The 11,188-nt window shown below is 43.2% G+C and overlaps 1 protein-coding gene across 1 annotated transcript; it reads right to left on the reverse strand.

Moving 5' to 3' along the window:
* Positions 1-906: 906 nt before the first annotated feature.
* LOC146563389 (NACHT, LRR and PYD domains-containing protein 6-like) lies at positions 907-9,101 on the reverse strand. The gene is made up of 8 exons (XM_085290236.1): positions 9,031-9,101; positions 4,829-4,958; positions 4,472-4,573; positions 4,115-4,216; positions 3,048-3,126; positions 2,700-2,886; positions 1,363-2,546; positions 907-1,165 (listed from the first exon to the last, which is right to left on the reverse strand). The coding sequence occupies exons 2-8, from the start codon at positions 4,945-4,947 to the stop codon at positions 956-958; spliced, it is 1,983 nt and encodes a 660-aa protein (XP_085146362.1). The 5' UTR covers positions 4,948-4,958; positions 9,031-9,101; the 3' UTR covers positions 907-955.
* Between the last annotated feature and the right edge of the window lie 2,087 nt (positions 9,102-11,188).

The following is an 11,188-nucleotide window of genomic DNA, read 5'->3' on the forward strand; positions in this document are numbered from 1 at the left end:
AAGGATGGCCTGCGCATTGGTGCCCGATTGCCTTCGGCAATCGAGCCCCCATCTTACCTTCTCCCACCCTTATATCTGGCCCTAACCCTAACCACACCCCCACACCCAGCCCTAACACTAACTGTATTCCCCCGACCCCGTTTCATCACCCCCCGCCCTCCTTACTAACCCTTGTTGGGAGGATGGGGAGAGGGAGGGGCTCAATATGTAAAATGGGTCATTGTAACCATTCAAATTCATGGGGGACTTGAAACTAATTCATAAGTTCATTCTGATAATTTAATAATTTAGGGTATTGTTGGATTAAAAAATTTCATATTTGTAGTCTAAGCGCAAGGGGCATGCAGAATTTGGGGGTCTAAAAATTTACAAGTAAAAAATTTCAGATGTCATAACATTTAACATAAATTTTGGGATTAAAAATTATTATTAAACATTTTATGTTGAATTGGACTTTTAATATTTGGTGTAAAAATGATTTGGGCCTACATTAATTAAGTACATGCTGGGGGTTATCATAATTCATGGAGTAAGCATTTTTGAAAACTAATGGGAAAGGGCTATTTGAATGGAAAGGCAATTTGGATAAAAAAGACGAATGGAAAATCTAACTGGAGCAGAGGGTATAAAAGGGGCTGACACACACAGAAAGGACATTTCGCCTTGAGACACAGAAGGAGCAACATCACAGAGACTAGACAAACACACAGAAGTTTGTTTTGCTTGTTTTTTTGTGCCATAGCCTGAAGAAGGCCCTTTTCAGGGCCGAAACGTCGTGGCGGCACATATTGAGATTTGATTTACTTTAATTTAATTTAATTCATTTTATTTTTAATTCATAAATACAAAACTAATAAAAAACAAAAGAACTAAAAAGAATTTTTTCATTTTATTTTATTTCCTTCATTACTACTTTTACTTTTTGATTACTTAGATACCAAAGGCGACATTATTACTATATAACAAAGGCGATACCACAACAATAAAAATCAACACACAACAAAAACAATAAGACATTAAAAAGCCCATCGGCTTTGATGGCTTTTTTTGATGATGAGGATGGGTGGACGGTGGTCCGTCGCGGGAGGCGCCAGCGGCGTCCTGGGCGGTCCAACTTCCAGCAGCAACGGGTCACCTGGGGGATGGACCGTGCACGTCCTCCTGCCTTCGAAAGAGGGGGGAGGAGTCAGTCTTCATTCCCTAACCCCCTAACCCTAACCCTCAGCTTCTTGGCTATTCCCCTTACCCCTAAAACAGGCCCTAAACCTAACCTCAGTGGGCCCAACACAGGGGACAATTTCGGCCCTAAACTTAACCTCAGTGGGGTCCCCACCACCTTAAACCTTTTCCACATATACTCACCTTGAACTCCATTTGGGGTGCACTTTGGGGCTCCTGAGCGTCTGAGATGAGAACAGGTGTGGTCTGTGCATTGGAGCCCGGCCCCCTTCGGGGACCGGACTCCCAAATTTGTTTTCCCCTGATCAAAAGCCAGTTTTCCCAGATAATTAATAAATTCCTGTTCTTTTTATTCCAGTGTGGATCTGTCTCAGCTCCTCCATCATACTTGACCTTCTTCACTTTGGCCTGAACCACCAGGAAGTGGATGTACATCTCAGTCAGGGTGTTGGGCAGCTGTCCTCCCTCTCTGGTTTCCAGCACATCCTCCAGAACTGTAGCAGTGATCCAGCAGAAGACTGGGATGTGGCACATGATGTGGAGGCTTCGTGATGTCTTGATGTGGGAGATGATCCTGCTGGCCTGCTCCTCATCTCTGAATCTCTTCCTGAAGTACTCCTCCTTCTGTGGGTCAGTGAACCCTCTGACCTCTGTCACCATGCCGACACAGTCAGGAGGGATCTGATTGGCTGCTGCTGGTCGTGTGGTTATCCAGAGGTGAGCAGAGGGAAGCAGTTTCCCCCTGATGAGGTTTATCAGCAGTGCATCCACTGAGGTGGACTTTCTAGGGTCAGTCAGGATTGTAGTTTTGTGGAAGTCCAGAGGAGGTCGACACTCATCCAGACCATCAAAGATGAACACAACCTGGAAGTCTTCAAAGCTGCAGATTCCTGCTTCTTTGGTTTCAGTAAAGAAGTGATGAACAAGTCCCACCAAGCTGAACTTTTCCTCTTTCAGCACATTCAGCTCTCTGAAAGTGAATGGAAATATGAACTGGATGTCCTGGTTGGCTTCGTCTTCAGCCCAGTCCAGGCTGTATTTCTGTGTTAAGACTGTTTTCCCAATGCCAGCCACTCCCTTTGTCAGCACTGTTCTGAGTGGTTCATCTCTTCCAGGTGAGGCTTTAAAGATGTCTTCTTGTCTGATTGTTGTTTCTGGTCTGTCTGGTTTCCTGGATGCTGTTTCAATCTGTCTGACCTCATGTTCATCATTGACCTCTGCAGTCCCTCCCTCTGTGATGTAGAGCTCTGTGTAGATCTGATTCAGGAGGGTTGGGTTTCCTGCTTTAGCGATGCCCTCAAACACACACTGGAACTTCTTCTTCAGGGTGGATTTAAGGTTAAGATGACAAACAGCAGCTGGAAGTTCTGAAGGAGAAGAAATATGTAGAATATCTTTTGAAAGTGGAAACAAAAACTTAATTCCAAAAGAATGGATCTTTAAAACATGTTGCTCCATCTTCCATCTCTGGAAAATGTTCATGTATCCAGCAGCTTAAATCTTTAGATAAATCCTCTTACGTCTCTGCAGACGGTCAGCCAGCTCCTCCTGCTTCATTCTCCTCAGGAAGTCCACTGTGATCTTCACAAATGCCTCTCTGCTGCTGCTTCTCTGACTCTCTAAGCATTCTGGGTAATCTGGACTCAGAACCTTCTGGATCTTCTTCAGCTCGTTCTTCACAAAAGTGATGATGTTGTCCTCCAGTAGCTGGAACAGAATATTTATGAATGAGCCAATCAGAGTGAAATCATGGAGCCAAACATCAGATCCATGTTGGACACACTGACAATCCACTGGTCTACAAAGAGCAGCATGGAGATGACTGTGAACAGAACAGATGTAACAGTAATTGTTTTACATGTACAGACCATAAATATGGAGTCCAGCTGTGTTTGATGCTGCTGGGCAGACTGACCACTGGGAACCTCTGAGCTCTGCTGGTCCACTCTGTGGAGGAACCATGAAGGATCAGATCAACACAGGATAAAGATCCAGGAGTTTCTGCTCAAATAACTTCATCTGAATCAACTTTGTCAAGTTTTAAACTCTCAGATTGTGAACATATCAGTAATTTTCAGTCTGTTTTCATGGACGTCCTTTCAGTGGTGATGTCAGGGATGATTTTGAAGAAGCTCATCAAACTGAACCATCAGCAGATCACTGCTCCAAAACCAGAACATGATCCGAGGTCTCCCTCCACCACCAGAACACCAGCTTTACTAACGTGGTAGATCAGTGTAGTACAGATCAATAACTGATGAGTCATTTGATCACTGAGTGCTTCACGTCTGACCCTCTGATGCTTCTGTAGACATTTTGCACATTTAATGAATGTCTGACAGTTTTACATTCATTCTATGAACACAGTGGAAATGTTGTGTTTATAGTCTCCATGTTGTTTCCAGCATCATAAATTCTTAAGTTCAGAAAATTAGATTCTTTCTTCACAGCTGAAAAACAACAACATTTATTCTCTATTGAAATCTGCATCGTCCACTCCAAAGGTCACAATCTGAAGGTAACATCTGGTTTTGTTCCCTGTGGTTAACTCTGAGCATCAGTATGGTGGGATTTATCCACTACATCCACACCACTGTGGTTCAGTGTTGTCCTGATGGAGTAACAGCAGCCAGTATGATCCAGGCTTTAGCTGCTAGGTCTCTGTGTGACCTCTCAGACTGTTTAACAGATCAGACACAAAGAGAATCAGAGCAGCTCTGTTCTTTAAAGACAAACATGAACCCACTCAGGTCACACTTTCCCCACAGATATGAGCATCACTGTCCTCAAACAGCAAATGACCAAGTCGAACATTTGGATCTTTTCTCTTTCATTGTTTTCTTTTTAATGAATCTTTGTAACAATCTGAGGATGTTTCAGGTCATATTTATCCAGGAAACACAAACATGTAAAGGAGTCATCACAGCTCTCTGACCTCGTTGCTCCAGGTTCACCACTGAAGTCTGGAGGTTCATCTTTGGACTGGTCACTCCTCACAGACGGACAGCTGGACCCTGCAGACTGTGACCTCTGACCTCTGCAGACACAAACATGATTGAAGCAGCTGTGATCACACAGACTGCAGATAATGCAGCTGTTTCCTGTCAGTAACATCCTCTTAGATTAGAGTTCAGCTTTTTACAGGAAAACTGGACAAAACTGATTTTTGTTACAAACTCACTTTCCTTTCCTCTCAGCTCACAAACACAGTCAGACAATCAACCAGAGTCAACACTGATTATAATGTCAGTGCAGAATTATTTCTGTTACTCAGTGAGTTCAGCTCTCTGACCTCGTTGCTCCAGGTTCACCACTGAAGCCTGGAGGTCGACCTTTGGACCCGTCGCTCCTCACAGACGGACAGCTGGAGCCTGCAGACTGTGACCTCTGACCTCTGCAGACACAAACATGATTGAAGCAGCTGTGATCACACAGACTGCAGATAATGCAGCTGTTTCCTGTCAGTAACATCCTCTTAGATTAGAGTTCAGCTTTTTACAGGAAAACTGGACAAAACTGATTTTTGTTACAAACTCATTTTCATTTCCTCTCAGCTCACAAACACAGTCAGACAATCAACCAGAGTCAACACTGATTATAATGTCAGTGCAGAATTATTTCTGTTACTCAGTGAGTTCAGCTCTCTGACCTCGTTGCTCCAGGTTCACCACTGAAGTTTGGATTTAGACCTTTGGACCCGTCGCTCCTCACAGACGGACAGCTGGACCCTGCAGACTCTGCTCTGTCCTCCTCTTCCTCCATCATCATCTTCAGTCAGTCTGAGAGGTAAACCACAAACACTCAGTGAGTTCACATTAACAGGAGGAACTGAGTTACAGTCGCTGACCTCTGACCTGTCATGTGACCATGAAACCAGGTCAACATGTCTGTAGGTTCAGTCATCCAGGTCATGTGATCTAAGGAGCTTGGAAAGAAAAGAGACGTCTTTAAGTTTCTGGAAGACGTTTCATCAGAGAAGCTTCTTCAGCTCTAAAACCAAACGGTGGAGAGTCCCAGATATTTAAACCTGAGAGGGAAAGAAAGCATGTCGCTGACCCACCACTGATGTTATTTCAAGGAGGAAACTGAGAGCCTTTGCACCAGGAGCACCAACATCAGCTCCAGCAATGATCCACTGATGTGTTTTTATTCCATGTATGAATGTTGTTATTGACAGAGATGACGTTTGTGTGTCAGTGATGCAGTGACTGTTGTTGTTACCTGTACAGGCTGGTTAGACTCTATGAAACAGATCATACAGATCTCTGCATGTTAGAAGAGACTATTAAAGGTCATGAATGAGACAAAGGCAGGGAGGCGTCCTTTACAGCTAAACAGCAGAGTGAGAGAACAGCCAGCACCTCTACATTTATCACATTATACAGCACATGTATGATACTGACAGGGATGAGAAGAATTTAGTGATTCTGATCCCATCATTGATATTACTTATTGATTCTCAGTAGCTCTGCTCTGACAGTCACCACCATCACTGAGCAGCATATCAAAGACATTTGTGCACATTAACTGCATGTTGTGGCTCAAATGTTTGTGCATGTTGGAGGCATTTCCTCTTTGTTGTGATCACTGTTGGTCATTACTCAAAACAGTCACTATTACACATATTACACAGAACACTTTAATTAAAAGTAATGGAGTACGTTACTTCATTACTCCTCAAAACATTACTTTGATGTTACTGTGTAAAATGAACAAATGAGCATGTAACAACATAAAGCTGAGGTACAGCCCCACACACCAACACAGATCCTGATGAGGTCACGTGATGTTTCTCTGAGTGTTTATGAACACAAATCAAAGATGAAACAGCACAAAGACACTTCAAAGTGATTCTACTGTAGAAGCATGAACAGGTAGAAACCTGCAGCCTGACTGCTCATCACTTTGTTACCTGTTCAAGTTCAGCAGCAGCAGCTCACTTTATCACGGTGCTGGTCTGGGGTCAGTGTTTACTCAGCTTTAACTCACTCTGGGTTCTTGGCTAGCTTAGTGTTAGATTAGTGTTATAGGGCTTTGGAGCGTGATGTCACGGGGGTGGGCGTGGAAAGGATTTTGGCCCGATCCGCCATTTTGGGGGTCTAAGTGAAAAATGAGCGAAAGCATAGCCATGGTTCGTTCTTGCTGTGTGGTCCGCTGCAATGTTCGATTGCACGACCGGCAAGAGAATAAGCTTGAAAAGGGTTTGTCTTTTCATTCTTTCCCAACCTGGAAGCAACATGATGCAGCTCGTGTATCGATGTTACCAAACGAAGGCGTCCAGCCTGGATAGCAGCTGTGAGACGAGCTGACGTGCAGTTCTCTTCCATCTCCAAATGTCTGTTGGTGCTCCAGACATTTTCTTTCCGGTAAGTTCTAAATATGTTCCTATCACTCTTTATAGCCTATTAGTTTTATTTTCAATGCGCTCTGAGCTCATAGCAAATTAGAACAAACATCCTAGTGATTTTGCAGAGTCGCTAATTATTTGGCATTATTGCAGCAAACCAGCCGATGAAATGGATGAAACATCATGACTGGGTTCCAGCGCTACATGAGGGACCTGCTTCAAACATACCACCATGCCAATCAGATTACTTCTTCCATGTGAGGGTGAAGAGGTGACCCTCCTGGATAACATGGTGAAGGTTTGCTGCTTTGGTGAACAGTGTGATAATAAAACCAGAGAAGAATGAAACCTGCTCCTGTTAAATATTCTTAAGTCTTTTGCTGTATAAATAGCAGTATTTATTTTTTATTTTTTTCAAAAGATACAGTAAATAAAGTAATGTTAGTAGTGGGTGATATCATGTAAACACATGATTTTGTGTAAACATTTTGTCATTTGTAAACTATAAAGGACATGGATTCTACACTGTAACTGATGTGATGTTCTATAAAGTGGTTTTAATAAAAAAGAGGCAAAAATTAGTTTGTTTCTTTATTCAACGTTTGAACAGTGTGCTTTTGAATCAGTCAGTACATATTCAGTAAATGCAAATTATTTACACGGCAGTGCACTAAAGGCATAAATCTAGACCCCTAGATAAAACATTAAGCATTATTAGCAGTGACAACTCCTCCACAGTAGCAGTTGGGATTTTTCTTTTTTGAGGACGGCTCCTTTTCCCTGTCACTACAGATGGTCTGTTTATGTTTTGATCAAGAGCCTTTTTTGGGCAGCTGAAGAGGAGAAGTCTATCTTATGGCCAACCTCTGGCTGTATCTTGGGCATATTACCCAGCAAAACCCAGTTTGCAGGTTCATCTGTAACAGTCCTTGTGCCACAGATCAACACTGCTGCTTCTACATTAAACAGAAGAGCAGCGACATGGCTGCAGGTCTCTGCGACTCCGGCCTTACAGCTGCAGTCGGCGGCTTCAACCTTCCCTGTGATGCTCACAGTGACCCATGGCTGCAATGCTGGTTCATTCAGTCTTTGAGAGTGCAGCACCTGAAACACACACAGACAAAGTTCATTTAAAGACAAGAACTATGAGCCAAGGCCGACACAAATGTGTTTAATCTACTTTATCATAAATGTAACAAAGTGTTTAGAAAGTTAGCACATACATGTAATTATGCATTTCTTTATGTGTCCATCTATAGAACGCTGCATGTTATAGTCTAAATCTGCCTGTTCTGTCAGAAACCTGCCTGCAGAAAATGAACCTAAAGCATGTAATGCAAGGATGTCATCACTATAGAGATGGAGAAAGCATAAAGTGACAATTATGAATCACTTAATATGATAAGGAGATTCTGCAGGTCATTGATCAATGTATAAAATTAAAATAAAATGTATTTTTAGTGACACAGGATACAAATATGGAAGCAAGATGTATAATTAGAATTATTTATAATAAACATTAATAAATCATTGCAATTTTTTTAATCATAAAGAATAACTAAATCCTTCAGGACAGTGTCTCATCAATGAACTGAACTCACTATGTTATCCCTCTGACAGCCTCCACATGTTCTCACTGTAATTTCCCCTCATGAATGAATTTATGCTGCACTAATGTGAATGTTTGCAGGGAAATCAAACACATTTCACACGCAGTACTCGAGCTGACTTACCTGTGATTGAATAACGACTTGTACGCGCTGATTCCACAGATAAGGTACGAAATATATCAGGCTACGTCAATAGCGCTAGGTCTTCAGGGTTTCTACTCCACGGCCGTTTTTCATACGGGTCCACATTTCCAATGCACGCTATTTTCTGCAAGTACAGCTGCTTCGCCTCTGGACGCAATCGGTCTCTATACAGTCCATTCTCTATTGAGCTGCTTTTAAGCATCTTGTAGTCGTCGTTCCAACACAGTGTGTTTGATTTGATTTGTAGATCCCGAAAATGGTGCCGCGCTCCCACAATGCATTGCGGCCGTGACGTCAACTCCAAAGCCCTATATATAGTGTTAGCTTAGCGTTAGCTTAGCATTAACATGCTGTCAGCTGTCTCCTGTGTAAATATTAATCACAGTGACATTAAAGGAGGTAAAGGGCTGTGACGTCATCACGTACGCTGCGTCCTCTGTGGGCTCTGAGTGAACTCACAAAGTACAAACTACAAGTACACACACACAAACGTAGCTCAGAGTGGCGGACACACTCGGCCTCGTTGGTCCAGCTGTGAGTCCGTTACCGTGAACTATGGAGCGGCAGATTTGTGCTGAACTAAGCTGCACACAGCTGATGTTAGCCAGGAAACATTACACACTGACTTTAATGGAGAGACCGGAAATACAAACACACACAGTTTGTTGTGTGAAGAAATCAAACACGAGCTGAACAAACAGTAAAGTTCCTAAAGACAAACTGTTAAAGGAGGAAACAAAGCAAACTTACAGTTTCTTCACACACCAACAACAAGCTCCACTCCACACCTGGACACTAAACACGGACACACAGGTGAGCTGCTTCCTGGAAGGAGGCGGGGCTCCACCTGAAACTCAGCACAGGTGGGAGGGGCTCAGCTCTGTGTGTGCTGATGTGTTAACTTTAAAAATATGCCGTCTGACTGCTCAGACTGAGTCAGAGTAAAGTTCACATGCTGACGTGTGGAGACATGAAACCTTGTTGTAGCTGCAGGTGTGAACACACTGATCCCAGATCAGCTCTGCTGTGTTTGTAACATGAACATTTCTGCTGCAAAGCTTCAAATGTTCAGCATGTTTCTCTGTTTCCAGTCTATAGATCCAGTCACACTTTCTACCTTCACCTGTGCAGTAAAGACTGAGAGCAGAGCTGAAAGCAAGCGTCCAATCAGTGAGCAGCATCAACACCTGAGCTTCATTCAGACTCTGTTATTGAAGATGTTGTTGGTACAAAGTTCATCTGCTGCTCACATGAATCCATGAAAGATTTATTTCACTGATGTTTCTTCAAAGCTCATTTCAACCTGTTGAAGTCATGAATGAAAGTGCAGACTGAGAGTGGATCACATGATGTTTGAGGTGTGTCATGTGACATGTTCAGTATTGTTACACATGTCTAGATTGTCCCTGATATCATAACTGCTCAAACACTGATGATTATATTTGAAGAATTATTCCTGATGGCAGCAAAGTTTGAATGGAGCTCTCTGTCTGTGCTGATTTGTTGCCCTCTGGAGGTCAAAGCACAAACTGCATGATGTCACTGTAACCACCACAGAGACAGGAAGTGTTTTTATGACTGAAACACTGAAATGATGCTAACGGCTGTCGTTAGGCTCACTGACAGCAGTGCTGATGTGTTCATGTCCAACACTGGCTCAGGTCAGACTCCTTCATCCTTCTCCAGCGTGAGGCCACCCTCAGACCCACAGGAGCTCTGACCTTTGACCTCCTGACCCTAACCATTTTTTCTTGTTGCATCTTTAAATGCAAATCCATCCAAACTGTAGCCGAGCAAAAGAAGCTGGAAGCTGTTCTATGAATGATGTTGTTGAAGGAGCTTGGAAAGAAAAGTGTCTGGACTTCTTTAAGTTGCTTGAAGAGGGACATGGACGCCTTAACGCCCACTCACATCCTGGGACATTTGATCACAGGAAATCACATGATAGGGTGGGGCTAGATCTCACAATGGGTTCACCCAAAACCTTGGCTGATTGAGACCCACACCCGTTTTCACGGAGGAGGAGGAGTTTCACATCCTGAAGATGTGACAGCCTGGTTTAAAGGGACCAAAAGTAACTGGACACCTGATTCAGTTCAGCTTTATTCAGCTCTGACTCTTAACTCATTAAATACAATCCAGCTACACAGCAAAGCAAGACACGAGTAGTTCTTTCTGTTTCTCGTGCACGGGAGAGAACTGGACCAATGCCGTTCCTTCTCTTGACCACAGTTGCTCTCGTCCGTTCCCTCGTAACACTGTTCTTTTATTGAGGTTACATGAACATACACGTGAACAAAGGTACTAGTCTGTATGTTATGTGTGTGTGTGTGTGTGTGTGTGTGTGTGTGTGTGTGTGTGTGTGTGTAGTCAGAGTGTGACCCCATAAACGACTTCCCTAAACCTGCTGGTCTGGAAGTCCAGCAGTTCATCTAAACAAAAGGCACTTAGACTAAAACAGACATCCTACCACAAAACAATAAGAAGGTAGCACCTCTCCCATGATCCCAGGACGTGGGTGTGAATGCCAGAACACTCTGGAGTCACACAAAGTCTTTAAAGACTACTATCATTACACAATTGGTTATACACCCCTAAGCATATATGGTTAGATATTCCCCAATAAAAACCACAATGATAAAATATAAATCCAACAATGGTCAAAGGAGCTTGCAAAGAAAAGCGTCTGGACTTCTTTAAGTTGCTTGAAGACGTTTCACCTTCATCCGAGAAGCTTCTTCAGTTCTAAGGTCAAATGGTGGAGAGTCCCAGATATAAACCTAGTGGGAGTGACCCCCCAACAGAGGGACAAAAGGACCCCCTGATGATCCTCTAATCACCTGAGCCAAGGTGTGAAATTGGGTGCGGGCCCCAATCAGCCAGAGTTTCAGGTGGGTTCATTGTGAAA

Source organism: Mchenga conophoros, linkage group LG11, assembly GCF_057382185.1.
Source record: "Mchenga conophoros isolate Kocher_MC1m ecotype Shallow Benthic linkage group LG11, M_conophoros_male_GT1.1, whole genome shotgun sequence".
Lineage (NCBI taxonomy): Eukaryota > Metazoa > Chordata > Actinopteri > Cichliformes > Cichlidae > Mchenga > Mchenga conophoros.

Bases quoted from the DNA above. Each gene is read 5' to 3' on its own strand.
- LOC146563389 (XM_085290236.1), bottom strand. From the start codon at position 4,947: ATGATGATGGAGGAAGAGGAGGACAGAGCAGAGTCTGCAGGGTCCAGC. The intron at 4,574-4,828 runs GTCAGAGAGCTG...TTGTGTCTGCAG, and splicing joins GGTGAACCTGGAGCAACGAG to AGGTCAGAGGTCACAGTCTG. The intron at 2,547-2,699 runs GTAAGAGGATTT...CTTCTCCTTCAG, and splicing joins GGCTGACCGTCTGCAGAGAC to AACTTCCAGCTGCTGTTTGT.